At 61.3% G+C, this 16,662-nt stretch overlaps 1 protein-coding gene across 5 annotated transcripts in view; it reads left to right on the top strand.

The window, feature by feature from the left end:
• SHISAL1 (shisa like 1) overlaps positions 1-16,662 on the top strand; it is a 135,183-nt gene that overhangs the window by 83,725 nt on the left and 34,796 nt on the right. For all 5 annotated transcript variants that reach the window (XM_045463476.1, XM_045463478.1, XM_045463475.1 and 2 more), the window contains exons 2-4: positions 527-622; positions 4,072-4,285; positions 13,849-14,166. In XM_045463476.1, coding sequence (XP_045319432.1) covers positions 556-622; positions 4,072-4,285; positions 13,849-14,166 — 599 coding nt within the window. In that variant the 5' untranslated portion in view covers positions 527-555. The remainder of the gene's footprint in view (positions 1-526; positions 623-4,071; positions 4,286-13,848; positions 14,167-16,662) is intronic.

Genomic DNA, 16,662 nt, shown 5'->3' with positions numbered 1-16,662 from the left:
AAGGCACACCGGGCGCGGCCAGAGTCCCCGCGGTTCCACTTGGCGTCTGTTTCCTCCACTGCTGTGCCCCCGATGCCCCGCAAGGTGCCGGGCTCCGGGCCGACTGACGGAGGGGCTGATGGGAGGCACTGCCAGCGGCCCAGCGGGGAGACCCGGGTCCCGTGGGCCCCCGGAGGTGCCCCGGCCCTTGCCGACCGCCCCCCGCCCGCGCTACACGGCCGTTCTCGCCCCCCTGCGCTCCGGGCGCCGGCCCACCGGCCTCAGTCCCATCCGCACCTGAGCCATCCGTCCGCCTTGGATCAAGTCTCATTTTGCCGTGCAAAGAAGCAGAGGTGACGGTGGCCTGGGTGGGGGGAGGGGTCACTCATTCCAGAAAGGAACTTGGATGGCATGGTCTCCATCAGCCCCGGCCCGGCCCCGGCTCCCAGCGCACACGCGTCCCCGCCCGTGTCCCCCCCGCCGGCCGGTGCCTGCACCCACAGGCAAGGCGGCCCACACCCGGCCTCTCCCGGATCTCGTTACCCAGGCGGCTCTCGACGGACCGATGCAAGCCGAATGATGACCAGTTGTGGCCAGCAGTCCTTGAACGTGCTCGCTGTCCTCTCGTTGCTGATTTCTGCAGGTAGGACCTCCGTGGGTGGCCGGCGGGGTGGGGGGCGGGGGCGCAGGCGGTCCCTTCCTGGGGTCCGCGCTGGCCGGGGCCGGGGTCCGGGTGCTGGCAGGGAGGCGCCCCTCGGCACCCCGCGTCCCCCCTGGTGAGGGCAGCTAAGGTTCGGTGCCCGGCAGGGGGAGCCTCCTGTGTGCTGCGCCCCACGTGCCTGCCACGGGAGCCGGGCTGAGGGCCCTCCTGGGTGCGGTGGGGTTAACGGCGGCTGCCGGCCCCGGGAGAGGTCTCCCCGCGACTTCCTACCTACCCCCGAAAGCCAGGTCTGAAACGTCGCGGTCATCCCGTTGCACGGATGCGGAAACTGAGGCTGAGCGCCAGACTGGCTAACGGGAGGTGACGGCTAGTGCAGGGGCCGGGGTCCTGACCCGCCTCCCAGGCGTCCCCCAACGGGGCAGGTGGGCTCTCGCACCCCTGCTGGCAAAGATGGGCGTAAAGCAAGCCCTCCAGCTGCCCCAAACCAGAGCTGGCCCGCTGGCGGGCTAAGCCCCGATCGGAGCAAGGCGCCCGCTCGGTCCTCCCCCTCTGTCTCTGTCCATCCGTCTGTCTCTCTCTCTCTCTCTCTCTCTCTCTCTCTGTCTCCCCCTCTGTCTCTCTGTGTCTCCCTCCATCTCTGGTTCTGTCTCCGTCTGTCTCTCTGTCTCTCTCGTTCGTCCGTTCGTCCCCAGGGGCTCCGCACGCCTGGTGCTCTGGCAGAACTATTCACACCAGCTTCCTGCCCTTGACCCTTCGTTGAGGGCCTGGTTCAGAAGGAGGCCGCGAAGGGCCCTGGGGGATGAGGGCTCCCAGGACAGCAGAGCCAAAGCCAGGCCAAGGCCTTGGGGACCAAGCTCGTCCCTGACTCCTTTTCGATGCATTAGCTCATCGGGTCCTCCCTGCCACCCGGGAGACAGGAGGAAGGTCCCCCCCCCCCATTTTACAGATGAGGAAACTGAGGCTCAAAGAAGGACAGTGAGCTGCCCGAGGCCACACAGCCACACTGCCGTTAGATGATGGCCGTGTTGGCCCAGACTGGTCCCCAAGATGGGGACGCGCTGTGGTCCTCGCTCTCTCCTTGGTGTCCCCTCCCCACCTGGGCTGGTTCTCCTGGTGCCTCAGGACCCACCGGCCTCCTAACAGAGTGTCCCTCTGTCCTCGGGCCCCAGGCACAGCCTGGGACCGCGCTGAACCCAGAAGCCGGGAGGCACAGCCCCGCGTTACCCACTCACACCTCCCTGCTCGAAGCACAGCCGATGCTCTGCTGTTTACAGAACCTTCCTCAGGGGCGCCGGGTGCCTCCGTCAGCTCAGGTCATGATCTCACGGTCTGTGAGTTCGGACCCCACTTCGGGCTCTGATTCTCCCTCTCCCTCTCCCTCTCTGTCCCCCGCCTCCCCCCGCCCACTCGCACTTTCTCTGTCAAAATAAAGACATACACTTTCAAAACAAAAACGAAAAACCCTCCCCGGTGGTCTCCCCTCTATGAGGGGAAGGAGGCACGGAGAGGCCTTGATGGCGCGGGTAACCCTGTGTGCTCCAAGATTCAGACCCAGCTGTCCCGGCCCCTAGCCCTGGGCTCCGTCGGCTCTCACACTCTCTCCCTTGGGAAGCAGGGGTGGCCTCCCTGTCTTTGCCAAACGGCAAAACAGGTGACTCTGACCATCTGTGGCGGCCGGTGGCCAGGGGGACCCAGGGGGATGCCCCGTGCCCTGCCTTACTCAGCCTCCCTCCCCACCCCATCTCTGCACAGCGGGCTCCCCTGAAACCCAGCTCAAAGACACCCTCCCCCCACCTCCCGCCCCGCCCCGCTCCGTCCCTTCCCTCCCTGAGCTTCCTCGCCTGTCTGGACGGGGACACTTCCCGCCTCTCACCCTCACATCCAGCCGTTAGGGCGTCCTTCCTCTGGGCCAGTGGGTCCCGGACCCGCGCCCATCAGCCCCCCTGCAGGGCCTGGCCTCACCCCAGCGCTTCTCATTCAGAAGGGCCGCTGAGGGGCCTGAGGAGCTGCACTTGTGACACATCCCCAGGGGATGTAGACACAGCAGGTCAGGGCCCAACACTTGGAGATCACCGTTCTGAGCCTCAGTCTTCACCTCTGTACAATGGGAGTCCACGAGACTAAACGAAGCGGTGCCTGCCCCACCAAGGACGGGGCAGCCTTAGTGACCCCTGTCTCCCCGCAGGAGGGGCTTCCGTTTCCCAAGGTCGAGGCCGAGCAGAGGGCCTGGGGGCGCTCCCCTGACTCCCGAGACGGGGGCCCACCTCCCCACCGTGGCCATGCCAGGATCTCACGAGGCCACCCGAGCCGGCCCCGGCACCCCAGCTCACAGAGGCCCGTCCGCCCACTGGCCCCGCAGCCCAGCTGGGACTCCCCTCCGGCAGCCCCGGGCGCACCCAGGGAGCTGTGTGGGCCGCAGTCTGATTACCTCTAAGCAGACACAGAGCTTTGAAATGGCTGAGGAGCTTTTGCAAAACCAGAGGCTTTGTGGTTGGAGAAACGTCCTCAGCCAAAGAAGCCCCTTTTCAGCGATACAAATTAGATACAGCGATCCCTTTTATGAAGATACTAATGAAGCCGGAGACAGCAGGTTCCAGGTTTTTTTCCATTGTTACATCTGCTTAGGCTTTCGGTCCTATTTATCACCGTCGGCGCGACTGGTAAATACCGGCCTGGGCCTGCAGCAGCCTCTGTGGCTGAATAGGGGCCCCTCTCCTTGAGCTGGGGGACGCGGGGTCCAAAAGCTGGGACGGCCCTGTGACCGTGAGAGGGGGGCGGCCAAGCCCGGGTCTCGGGCACTCGTTCAGTAGCACCCGTGGTACAGAGGAGGCGTCGCTTCCTCCAAGAGGGCAGCCTGGTTCCTTCACCCAGGCTGCCCGCCACCCAGGCTTCCTGGGCTTATCGACAGGCCCGCCACCAGCCCACGGGGTCGGAGAGGTTCTTAAAGCCAGCGACGGGGGAGTGGAGAGGGCTGGACTTCAGACCCAGGCAGGCCTGAGCTGGATTCCCTCTACCACCCCTTACCAGCTCAGGCAGACCGCTGGAGGCCGCTGAGCCTCAGTTTTTCCATCTGTAAAGTGGGAAGGCCAAGCGGGTTCAACGAGATACAGCGCGTGACCTGCAGAGCAGGCGCTCGGCGAATGTCGTGTCCTTGCCGTGTGCAGAGCCCCGGAGGCTTAAGATGTAGCCCTGCCCGCCAGGGGCCCCCAGTCTGGGGGACACAGTGTAAGCGGGGCTGACAGCAAGGGGGGCTGGGCCGAGACAGCAGCCCAGAGCCAGCTTCCTGGCAGAAGTGAGGCTCCCACTGGACCCCAGAGCCCTTCTGGGGAGGGAAGAGGCTGGCGACACCGCGCGCCAGGCTGAGCTGGCGGACTCCCAGGGCAGCCGGGCTCGGGGAAGCACCCCGCTGAGCCGGTGACTCTGTTTTCCAGTCTTGTCCGCGCACTTCCGAGTCTGCGAGCCATACACGGACCACAAAGGCCGCTATCACTTCGGCTTCCACTGCCCCCGGCTCTCGGACAACAAAACCTTCATTCTCTGCTGTCACCATAACAACACGGTTTTCAAATACTGCTGCAACGAGACAGAGTTTCAGGCGGTGATGCAGGCGAACCTCACGGCGGGGTCCGAGGGCTACGTGCACAAGTGAGTACTGCGCTGGGGCCGCGGCCCCGCTCCAACACTCCGTCCCCTGGGGCGGCTGGCAGCTCACCGGACAGGATGGGTGGGCCCGGGAGGAGTCTGGGAAAGCCTTCGGGTGACGGGCGTTCTGGCCTGACTTTAGCCTTCCCTTCCGGGAAATGGGCACATCATACCGACGGCTACCTCCCTGCCCACCTCCCCCAGCTCCCAGGGCTGCTGCAGAAGTTAGACGATGTCAAGGATGTGGAAGGCTTTGAGGCGTGGAAGGTGCTTGGGCCAGGAATCCGCCTTCGTTCGTTCCTCCCTTCCTTATTTATTTGCACGACAAATATCGATCGACAGTGCTGACCCAGAGATCAATCCCACGCAGCCCCTTTCCTTAAGGCGATTTAAACACAAGAGACCGAGGCCCAAACGGAAGGGACCAAGAGCGTAAATAAAGAAAGAGAGATATCCCCGGCAGAAAGGCAGTGGGAGTGTGCTAGGTAAAGAAAGGCGTGCGGGATCGAAACGACATGCATTTCTCTTACCGCGAGCCAAAGAAGCGAAGCATCCTTCCACATGTTTGAAAGCCGTCTGTGTGCTTTTACTGCGAGCCAGCTGTTTATGCCCTTCGCCCCGTCCCCATTGACTTTTCTGGCTGTTCTTTCTTAGTGATTTACAGGCACTCTTTATATATGAAGGGGATGTGATGTGTTGCAAATATTTTCTCGGTGTGCCTTTGAATGTGTGATGCTTTCACCTCATGCTTGATCTTTAGCTGTTACAGGATCACATCGGATCTGTTTCTTTTCTTTTGTGTCTTCTTCTGGGTGTTGTCTCAGACCGAGAAGGTCTTTCCTGATTCGGAGCTCATAAAAATCCCCTTATGTTTTCTTGTGCTTTTTTTTAATGTTTTACTTATTTATTTATTTTTTTACTTTCAAATCTTTGATCTGTTAGGAATTTATTTGGACGTAAGTTTTGAGGTAGGAATCCAACTTTTTCTTTCCAGATAGGCAGCCAGCTGTCCCCACACCATTCACTGAATTGCCCATCTTCCCCCCACTGATGTAAACGTCAAACTTACATACTAAAATATATAAATCTGAGTATCGAGATGGTGACGCATTCTCATGGCTTTCACTGGTCTATCCATACACTAGCATCTCACTTTGTTAACCACTGTGGCTTTTGACACGTTTCAATGCCTTCTTAGACTATTCCCCCAGCTCTTTTTTTCACATGAACTTTGGACGTATCTTGTGTCGTCTGGCTCCCCGGTAGCATTTTTTCCTGAGCTCGTGTTGAATGCGTGGGTTAATCCAAAGAGAATGGACTTGCCATGACATTGAATCCAAGAACAGAGTACAGACAGTCCCTGACTTAAGCTGATTCGACTTGGGATTTTTCAGCTTCACCAGGGTGAGCAAGCTGTGTGCGTTCGGTAGGACGCGTACTCTGAACTCTGATCCTGTCCTGGGCCAGCAACATATGGTACAACCCTCGTTGGTAAGGCTGGCTAGTGGCGGCCTTACAGCTTCCAGCCGGCCAGGCGACCATGGGGCTCGACCTCCAACACACTTAACCAGCAGTCTGCACCTATGTCAATCACCGTTCTGCTTTTTTCACTTTCAGGACAGCATGCGCTAAGCTACGTGACGTGGTCCACACTTGATTATCACCCAAGGCTTTGCGGCAGATGATTGCCCAGCTGCAGGCTAACGGGAGTGTTCTGAGCCGTTTGAGGGCAGCTGGGCGAAGCTGCGATGTGCAGGGTGTCCTGACAATATTTTCGGCTTACAGCCGGCTTCTTGGGACGTAACCGCGTCATCAGTTGAGGAAGCTCTGTATGTCTTCCCAGTTCAAATTTTCTTCCGTAGCGTTTTGGGATTATCTTCATGGATATCGTATTGCATATCTTTTGCGTTTATTCCTCCTTGCTTCTTTTGATGCTGGATCTTTTCTTTCATTGCATCTTCCAACTGACTCTCGTTTCGATGACAAAACCTAATGGCTTCTATATAAGAATTGTAGGGGCGCCTGGGTGGCTCAGTCGGTTGAGCGTCCAGCTCTTGATTTTGGCTCAGGTCATGATCTCACCGTCATGAGATCGAGCCCCACGTTGAGCTCCTCCCTGGGTGTGGAGCCTGCTTCAGATTCTCTCTCTCCCTCTGCCCCTCCCCCACCCATGCTCACCCTCTCTCAAAATAAATAAATAAAAATATACGAATTTTATGCTCAGCTACCTTACTGAGATTCTCTTTGTAACACTTTTTCAGTTGATTCTATCACATTTCCAATTATGCTATTTGCAAACAGTGACAATTTTATCTGCTTTCCAGTTTTTGTGCCTCCATTCTTTTTCTTGTCCAATCACATTGGCTAGCACCTCTAAAACCATCTTTACAGTGATCAGGCATTCTTCTCTTGTCCCTGATATTAATTGGGATGCTTCTAATATTTTCCCAAGGAGCCTGAGGCTGGCTGTATTTTCTTCATGGTAAGGAAAAGTCCACTTGGAAGGAAGGAGGGTTTGTTGAGTGACTGTGGAACCACAGCGGAGGGGTGGGGGGGCGGTCTGAGCCCCAATCTCTCTGTCCAGCGCTGGGACTTGAATGCTTTGCCGCTGTGCCGTGATCACTCCGGGGAAATCTCTTCCCTTTGGTCAGGCGGGAGATGCAGACTCCTTGACTATCATCCAAATCTCCCTCCTCCCGCCAAGGCCGACTCCCCAGCCCTTCCTTCCTCAAATGCATGGGTGCTTCCCCTGAATATCTTGCCATCTGCTCAGGCCTTAGAATAATTCTGTGTGTGAAGTCGTTTAGCAAGTCCTGTCCATCACAAGGGCTGGAATCGAGCCTGGGATCTGACCCAAGTCTTTTATAAGACCGAAGACTGACTCCCCGAGGGAGGAGGGCGGTACCAGCACTGGGGTTAGGACCCCCGAGGGCTGTCGTTGTCCGCCGAAAGCCAGACGGGAGACAGAGGCTTGGCAAGGCGAGCAGGCTTCTCCAAGGCTCTGGCGACTGGTGTCTGGAATCCTCATTTTGAAGCCCACAGGTTTCTATAATCTGCACCCTTCCACAGGATCTCACGCAGAATACCCCATCATTTCAGCACCGCGGGGCCTGCTTGCAGTGATAAAGAGTTGGGCCCTGAAATAAAGCCGTTCCCCTGGGCAGGGCTGGAACTATTGAAGAAGCCTAGCTTAGTTCTTACCCTTTAACCCCAGAAAGCATTTACGGGGCGCGCGGCACGGGGCACGGCATGTCGCCGAAGGCACCCCACGGCCCATCCTTAGCCCACGTCGCACGTGGGGAAGGTGGGCACGGGGAGGCCGTGTAACTTGCCTGCCCCGGGAAGCCGGTCAGCGATGGAATCAAGAGCCAAGGGGAGCCGTGGGGAGAGGCGGGGGGCGGGCGCGGTGGGGCACAGGGGGAGGGTAAGGGTGGAGGGGCTGTGGGCTTTCTCCTGAGGGCCGTGAGGCGCCCCGAGGGCTTTAGCTGGGTCTGTTCTCATGGGTGGTGCTTGGGACAAAGACATAGGGCACCACAGAAGCCAGGATGGTGGCCTGGGCAAGACCGGGGCCCTGCTGAGGAGAGAGGCCAGCATCATCTAGAGATCATTAATCCAGAGCTCAGCTCAGAGGCCCCCAGGCAGTCGCCCAAGCTCAGGGACTGGGGCTCAGGGGGCTAGACCGGGGCCTTGCATCCAGGGGGAGCCTGCAGCAGAGAGGGGACAGCCCGGAGGGACGTGAAGGAGAGCCAGGTGGTAGCCACCTCGGGGACCGTCCTGCCCTCTGGGGCCCTGACCCCTTTGGGCAAGACGCCTGTGTTATTTTGTTAATAGTGGCTGCCTTCACAGCTACTCTGAGAGGAAGAAAGAAGGGGCTGGGCCCAGGCTGGTGAGGTCACCGGGTCCGGCCACCGTCGAGGCCTGAGGGACGCCCGGGGCCCTTGTTAGGGTCACCGGTCCCTGGAAAGCCAGGACTTGTCTGATGCTGGGGAACGCACCAGATCTCAGCCAAGAGGCCGGATGTGCCAACCTCCCGGACCCGTGAGCACCCGCCGCGGCCCGTCCAGGGGGACCAGGGCAGCCGTGACCCCCAGTGGGGCTTTCTGAAGATGCACGGGGTCCATTAGCAGCCACGCCTGCCTAGCACCCGCCCACCCCACCCACCCCGCTGGTGAATCAGCGAGGAGGCAGGGCCGGTGACAGGGAAAAGGAGAGCACTTCTGATGACTTATTTATTTGTGTTTTTCTGGAGGAACAGAATGGTTTGTTTTGGTTCTGGCTGCCTGGCAGAAAGGCAGGCAGAGCGAGGGAAGCAGCCTCGCCGAGCCCACGGCCACGGCAAGGTGCCACTTCCTGCCACGCGGGCAGGGGCCCTTGGCGTTCAGGAGACGCATGCCGCATGCCTTCCCGGGGCCGGTGGCTCAGGCTCGGGGCCCCGGACCCACCTTGGGGGCGTCCGCCCGGGGCCCGGGGTGGGGCGGGGCGCTCAGGGTCGGCCGTCAGCTCTGTCTGGGGACAGAGGTGGCCTGGGGCGGAGTCTCGTGCAGTGAGCGGGTGTTCCTTCACCAGGCAGGTGGGCTGCAAGAGAGGGAGCCTGGGAGAGGGACCCTCGGGAGGCACAGGGGTCCTCTAAGGCCTCCAAGGACGGAGTGGATGAATTCTGGCTCCCCACTTGGCAGCACGTGAAACCTCTCTGCCCCAGAAGCTTTCCTTTCCCCGGTGCCTGAAGACCTGGGCTCCCCGGGGCCCTGGGCCCCGTCCCGCAGGCCTTGTGTCACCGTCCAGACGCTTCCAGCCACGGAACGCAGCCTCTGAGGGCTGTCAGAAGCTTCCAGATGTTCTCGTCGGCTGTTCGACCCCCTCAAGCCCTGTTCGGCATGAAGCCTGCAGACGCACTGGCAGCCTTGTAACGACCAGAGAGGTTCTAGAATCACGACGTTCCTTCGTCAGAATACACTCTGCTGAGCCAGGGGGAGGGGAACGCTTTTGAGCATTTACTGTGACGTGAGGGGCCTCACCCTAGCTCCTTTGATCCACGTGGGGGTGTTTTCTGTGAAGAAGGCCCCACCGACCCCCTGACGCCAGGGCTGAGGCCCAGAGAGGGCGAAAACTCGCCCGGAGTCACCCAGAGCACCAGGGACAGAGCAGGGCTGGGGACAGGTGCTCCTGTCCTCCAGGCTCAGTTATGCTGAGGTAGCGGGCACCCCGTACGTCCCCGCGGCTCAAGAATCAGAGGCCTGTCCGGGACTCCTCTTGCCTGTCTTCGTGGGGCCAAGCCCGGTGCCAGCGGGGCGGGAGGGACAGTGAGCATTTTGATAGTAGCGGACTCAGCTTCGTTGGCCCAACAGGCTCCATCCCGCTGTGTGACCCCGGGCACGTCGCTTGGCCTCTCTGGGCCCAGGCCTATTGAGCGTTCCTGTGTGCCTTCATCATAGGAGCCAGCAGCCGCTGGGTCCTTTCCCCTCTAGGCCCTGTGTGATCGCATGAAGCCTCATAAACAACACCGCCACTCGAGCAGGGGTACCGTTGTCTCCACTGGACAGATGAGGAGAGTAAGGCTGTGGCCCGAGATCACGGAGGGAGAAACGCCGGCTGGGCTTTGAATCCACGCGGGCCTGACCTCTCTCGGGCCCAGAATGTAGTCACCGGGGTTACCAGCTCGTCACACGGACCCACAGGCCGCCTCGTGAGTGGGTTCGGGGCTCAGGTAGCTTAGGTGAGGTCGGCTGGGGGCCCTGCGGCCCGTGTACCTTTCTGACCCGCTGGCCTCGGCGGGTCCTCAGCGGGGACGGTCTCTGGGGCGCCGGCGGGAGCTGCCTTCCGGCCACAGCTGGCCTCCTGCCTACGTACCTGCTCCTGTAACCAGTAGTTCCTCAGTGAGACCCCTCCAGGCTCTTGTTTGTTGTTTGGGAAACACCAAAAGAATTGGAGGCTGTAAATATCCCCAGATACACTGAAAACCTGCCCTCTGGGGCTCCCGCTGGCTTCGCATCTTGCCCCACAAAACAGCCTCTGCTTGATATCCTGCCCTTTGCAAAGCACATGCATACACACAACAAAGACCCCTGCATCTGGGTGGAATTAATGTCCAAATCGCTTTTTTTTTTAATGAAGTTCAACAACAACAACAACAACCCGGAATGATTCCAGCCGGCCAACCATGAGGAAGGCAGGCAAAGAAAGGCAGGAGAGCCGCCTGGGGATGCTGTCCGTGGCCTGGGCTTTTCCACCGCGTCTGGCGAGGGCTCCCTGGCAGGGAAGTCCGTGAAGGTTGCATCTCCTGTCGGTGCGCCCGTCCTTTCCCTGAGCAGGGGGTGGGGGGAGGGGGGGGGTGGGAATCAGGCCACCACTCCCCATCCCCCCAAATGCCGGTTGGGACAGAGCAACACAGTGGGATGCAGGATGCTCCGGGGCGGGGGGGCAGGGTGAGCCCAGCCACTGTGGGAAGTCCCCCCCCTGGACATCCGGACGTGACCTTGGGGTTTTCCCAAGATTCAGCACGCCCCGAGGTTAGACGGACCCGGGTCTGAATCCCGACGCAGCCCCTTCCCAGCCGGCCGGTGACTTTGCCTCTCTGGACCTCGTGTCCTCACCTGGACCTCCTAACTCACCGGATTGTTGCGGGGAGCGAGAAGCATGGGGCACCGGCGTGCTGTGATTGCCTGTATCGCTATGAACTCTTAGTGAATGTGCAGAGAGAACGTGAGGTCTCGTGAGGGAGCTAGTTATATATCGAGGTCTCCGTTGTCACCAGCTCACCGAAGCATTCGACGTGCGTTCGAGCTCTGAGCTCGAGGGGCCAACAATCCCACAGAACAGCCAAGACGACACGGTGTGTTCTGGGAAACCCAGTGACTTTGGGAGCCCCAGGGGGGGCGTTGGATCTGACAGGGGACACCCAGGAAGGCTTCCTGGGGGAGGAGGTGGCTGAGCTGAGACATGGGCGCGCGCACGGGAAGTAGGGAGCGGGTTCCAGGCAGAGGAGCGGCATAGACCAAGGCCTCGAGGCGACCTTTCTGCCCTGGGAACCTGGGGGCACCTGTCCAGGACGCTATGGCGCCACGGTTGAGAATGTCCGCTCTGGGGCCAGACTTGTGAGTTCAAATCCTGGCTCTGCACTCACTGGCTGTGAGATCTTAGATGAGTCTCTTCACCCTTCCGAGCCTCAGTTTCCCATCTGTAACACGGGGATGGTGGTGATAGCAACGATGCTCCCTTCCGTGTTGGCTGTGAGCGCCGAACGGGCCGCCGTGCAGAAGCGCCAAGAGTGAGGTTCGCTGGTTGCCGCTTTCATTACTGTTTTTGTTTCCCTGCTGGCTCAGGCCCAGCTGCGGTCCAGCCACCACCCCCGGGCTGGCATCCTGGTCTCCCTCTCTGCAGGGGCAGCATCTGTAAGCAGCTGGCCCTGCCTCCCGCTTCCCGCTCCCCTCCCTCAGCCCCGAGGAGGCCGCTGCCATGGGAACCACCAAGGAAAAACCTGATGTTCGGAGCGATGCGGTGGGGGCTCCAGGGAGGCTGGAGAGAGGGTGCTGGGGAAAGCAGGAGGGCCGGAGACCGCAGCCAGGCCCTCCTCCTCTGTCCACGTGGACGTCCACCCCAGGACTCCTGCTTCGGCGAGCCAGGCGGGGACTGCCAGCCTCTGTTCCCTCCCAGAAATTCCACATCCAGATGTATCCAGGCAAAGCTGGCTTCCGCCTGACGTGCGGCAGTGTGGGGCCTGGCTGTCAGTCATTCACACCTTAGCACGAACAAGCCCCCGAGACTGCTGCAGGCCTCGTGGAGGTGGTGGCTGGAGGTGGGGCCACACCAGGGAAGGAGGGGGGCCGAGATACGGACTTGCCTGTCCCCCCCTCTCCCCACAAGTAGATACCAAGCCCTGAGCACTGACCGGGGCCTGCTCTGTGCTGAGTGCTTGGGCACCCAGAGACCTCCCACTTGAGGGACCTCCAAGCACCCAGGCCAAGTCTTCAGGGGGAGAAACTGGCTGAGCACGGGGGAGGGAAGGCGTTCCGGGCAAAGAGCACGTGTGAGCAAAAGTGAACAGCCCTGGCCCGGGGCCCAGGAGTCGGAGGGCAATGGCCCCCGTCTCGCTGCCGAGGCCACGACGGGGCGGGGTGACTTGACACGGTCTCTGCCAGGGACACACAGGGGTTCTCCCAGGCCGCACAGCAAAGCTGGGCCAGGGAGGAACCTGAAGACGGAGCCAGGTGCCCTGGCTCCGGGCCTGTGCTCTCCAGCCTCGGGCAGGTGTCCAGAGGGACCTGCCGTGGGGACCCAGGACACCCAGGGGCCCTGTCTGGGCCGGAGCTGGGGGAGGGGGCAGTGAGGCGGGACACTGGCTCTGCTCTTCTTCAGTGCCCCTCCTCTCTGCCACCCGCCAGCGCTCACCCACCTGAACAGATGCCCGCAGCAGGGACCAGATGGAGGCGGTCTCTGAGTGATTAATAAATCAGTCTCTTTAAACAGCCGCAGCCCCTGGCGAGCAGTGTTTGGAGCACAGCAGCCCCAGCCCAGGAAACAGCCCTCCCTGGGCTCCCAGGGGACACTCAGACCCTGGCCTGGAGGTGGGGGCGGGGGGACGGATAGACCCAGACGACTCGGTCCCGGGGGGTGGGGGCCGGGTCTGACGGGCACTCAGGACTGCGGGTCAGAGGAGGGGTCTGTAGGAGGGGCGGCATGTCTGGAAGGCTTCCTGGGGGAAGCAGTGTCCAGGAGGCCAAGGGGGAGTCGGGCAGGGTGGCGGGGAGCCAAGCTTCACAAAGGAGCTGTGAGCCCCGGCGGCCTAAAACTGGGGCTGACAGCCCTCAGTGGGGAAGTCCTGGGTGAATGAGCAAGAGAGACCTTGGCCGGGGACCCTGAGAGCCCCAGCCACGCACCCTGTGGCAGTGCTGGGGGGAGGGGGAGAGGGCAGTGGCGGCAGGGGCTGTGAGTGCTGCGTGGGGCGCAGGGAGGGAGGCTGAGCCCACGTCTGCTTTCTAGGCTCCTGAGGAAGGGCAAGAGGGAGAGTCCGAAGGGGGAGGGGCTGCCCGGGGGCAGGGCGCCCCCGCCGCATCCCCCACAGCCCATGGGGGGGACGCCGAGGGCCAGGGGTGTATGGCTCAGGAAGTGAGGACCTGCGTTTGCCCTGGGTCCAGTAAGGTAGGGAGGAGCTGCTGGGGGACAGGGAGGGAGGAGGCAGTAATCCATGCAGGAGAACATCCTGGGAGGTGAGGACAGCACACACAAAGGCCCGGGGGCGGGCAAGCAAGGGGCACCCCCAAGGGACAGCCGGCAGGCCCAAGAGCAGCACCCATGAGGGTGAAGGTCTTTCCCAACTCCCTGGGATCCCTGCCCCCGCCTGGGTCCTGGGGGCGATGCTGCGTGGAGGGGGGGGCGGGGAGGGACAGGGCACAGAGGAATGGATTCCAAGGATCTAGGAGGACAGGAAGTGGAGGGTGGGTGTGAGGAGGGGAGCCAGGACACCGTGCCCCCAGGGAGGGGCTTGGGACCCCGAAGGAGCCCCGCAGATTAACTGTCGATGGGGGCTGTTGCTGTCTTTGCTCTCAGTGTCTGTCTCTGTTTCCCCCCAGCAATTACACCGCCTTGCTGGGAGTGTGGATCTATGGCTTTTTCGTGTTCATGCTGCTGGTCCTGGATCTTTTGTATTACTCGGCAATGAACTACGACATTTGCAAGGTTTACCTGGCGCGGTGGGGCATCCACGGACAATGGATGAAACAGGACCCCCGGCGGTGGGGCAATCCTGCCCGGCCCCCGCGGCCGGGGCAGCCGGCCCCGCAGCCCCAGCCTCCCCCGGGGCTGCTGCCACAAGCCCCGCAGGCCGCGCCCACGCTGCAGGGAAATGCTCACCACCCACCACTGATGACCTTCCAGAGCTCGTCTGCCTGGTGAGTGGTTGCGATCAAGGCCCTGGCCGCCACGGACCACGGGCCCTTGACAAGCTCGGAAAAGAGCGGGTCCTTACTGCTTGCTGTGTTTGGCTCGCCGATCGCCTGATCGTTTGCTTGTCTTACTTGCCGAGAAGGATTCGAAGGTGCCCGTGAGAGCACGTGCCTGGGCAAGAAGGTCAAAAACGAGAGGTGGACGCGGAGCTTGGGAGCCGCGCTCGCAAGTTGATGGCACTCAGAGCCTGGCCCGGGAGTGGTCGCCGCTGAGCGTTTAATGGAGTCGTGAGTCTCCCGGCTGCCACGGCAAGAGGGGAAACTGGATGGCTTGCCGAGTTTGCGCGGTCTAGGCAAAGGAAGCCACTGGCTTTTTGGAGGTTGGGGGATAGGCTTTTTCGGCATGGAGTTAGAAAGTAAGCCTGTTACTGGGTTGCTTCCTTAGGTTCACGTGCACTGAACCCCACAAGGACGGCCGAGGTTATGCAGGCAGGCTGCTCGGGGGTGGCCCAGGGGAAAGGAAGGGAGGCGGGAAGGGAAGCGGGATATCGGGGGCTGGGCCTAGTAGCCTGGCTGCCCCGGGAGAGCCGGGTGCTCCGCCCAAGAGGTATGTTCAAACCTGACTTTCTCTACTCTCTACTGTGTGAGTCCCAGGCCAGCGGGAGGTAGGTAGGGAATGACCGACCGTCCTTGGGCAGGGCGGACTTGGAAGGAGTGAGGAGGGCTGTACGTATTTTTTTTTTTAACTCTATTTATTTATTTTGAGAGAGACGGAGACAGTGCAAGGAGGGGAGGGGAGGGGGGGGTGGGGCGGAGAGAATCCCAAGCAGGCTCCACGCCACCAGCCCAGAGCCCGTCACAGGGCTTAACCCCACGAAACCGCGAGATCGTGATCCGAGCCAAAACCAAGAGTCGGACGCTTTAACCGAGGGAGCCACCCAGGTGCCCCGCGGGCTGTACATTTTGGAGCAGGAGCCCAGCGTGAGGGAGGCCCGCGGAAGAGACGGGAGGCACGCAGAGGGCAGACACCCCAGTCAGGAGGTTTGATGTGGGGATGGGCTGCAGCCATGGTCACGTGGGGCGTGGGGCACATCCTCCCACTGAGCCCAGCCTACGAGGTCCCTCCCACAGTCTCCGAGCTTTGCAGGAAACCCGACCCGGCTTTGAGCCCCAGCAACGCGTTCAGGCAAGTCACCTTCCCGATCATCGCCCCAAAGCGCCCTGCCAGCTCCCTCCGAGGGTTAAATTAAATGTCTGGCACACAGTAGGTGCCCAGTTAACGACTGGTCCTTCCTTGCCGGAGATGCGACCAAGCTAGTGAATGATCGTTAAATAGCTAGCAGGTACTGACCTTTTCAATAATGAATGACTTAAATAATTCATGAAGAGGCACTTAAATCAGCTTATTGATTGAATAATTGCCCCATCTGTTGTGCAGGAGACAAAAACACGGCCCCGTGCACCTCAGCTTGGCAGATACCGGCCGAGCCGGCCCTCTGGGCCCTTCCCCCGTGCCGGGCTGCTGGTGATATCGAGGTGATGGGTAGAGAACCCCGAGGAACGGGGCGGAAAGGCGGGGGCCCACACAAACCTACAGACCTGGCCCCGATGGTGGGGTTTTCTGAAATATGGGTCTCTGGCGGCAGCCGTACCTGGGGCGTCTGTCGAAATAAATCCCTGGGAGCCTGCTAATCGGAAAACTCTGGAGGGGGCGGGGGGTACCTGAGGGACCACAGTTTGGGAACCACTGGACAATGTCATTCGTACGAGGGTGAGAAAGCTCACGGGGACCGTGCATGATGTCCAGACACGAGACTGAGCTCGCGGTCCCCGAGCTGTGATGAGTGGGAGACGTGTCACCCAGGAGCTCAGAGGCTTTTCGTGTCCCCCCCCCCGCCCCCCGCTTCCCATACTGTGGCCTCCGAGGGGCGCTCCCGTAACTGTATGCGCGTTCACAAAACAGACCATCAGAAGCCGGCGAGCGTGTGACGGGGGATGGAGGGCTCACACCGGGTGGCCTTGCGGCTCCTGTCGTGCCCCCGACACCCGGCGTGAGCTTGGGCGAGGGGCTCCCTGCTCGGGCTTCCACGTCACCCACCACGGGGAGAGGGGGTGGCCTTGGCGAGACCGTCGGCTGCCGGCCTGCTGGCGGATGCCCACGGTTCTGGCGTCATCCGCGGGGCGCCCGCCGTGCCCCTGGCTCCGCGTTCGCGGTGGCCGATTCTTGCTCTGACCCCGTGGGCGGAGAGGTAAAGGAGCCTCCCCAAAGCCACCGGCCGAAGTCCTCTGTGCTGGCAGAAAGGACGCGGTGGGCGAAGCCACCCTCCTTCCCACCGTTCAGCGGGGCTAACGTTTCCCCATCAGCCCCCGGCCCCATCCTGGGCGGAAGACGTCAGTGACACGGGAAGATGTGAGCAGCGGCGGGGCGGGGAGGGGTGCGGCCCGGGCAGAGAGCCGTGAGCGTGACCGCCAGGGCGTCGTCGTCAGGCGACACCGGGCGTG

This window comes from Leopardus geoffroyi, chromosome B4 (genome assembly GCF_018350155.1).
Source record: "Leopardus geoffroyi isolate Oge1 chromosome B4, O.geoffroyi_Oge1_pat1.0, whole genome shotgun sequence".
In the NCBI taxonomy this organism is placed as follows: domain Eukaryota; kingdom Metazoa; phylum Chordata; class Mammalia; order Carnivora; family Felidae; genus Leopardus; species Leopardus geoffroyi.
Note: the sequence above shows the minus strand (reverse complement) of the source record. Positions and strands in the feature narration are given on the sequence as shown.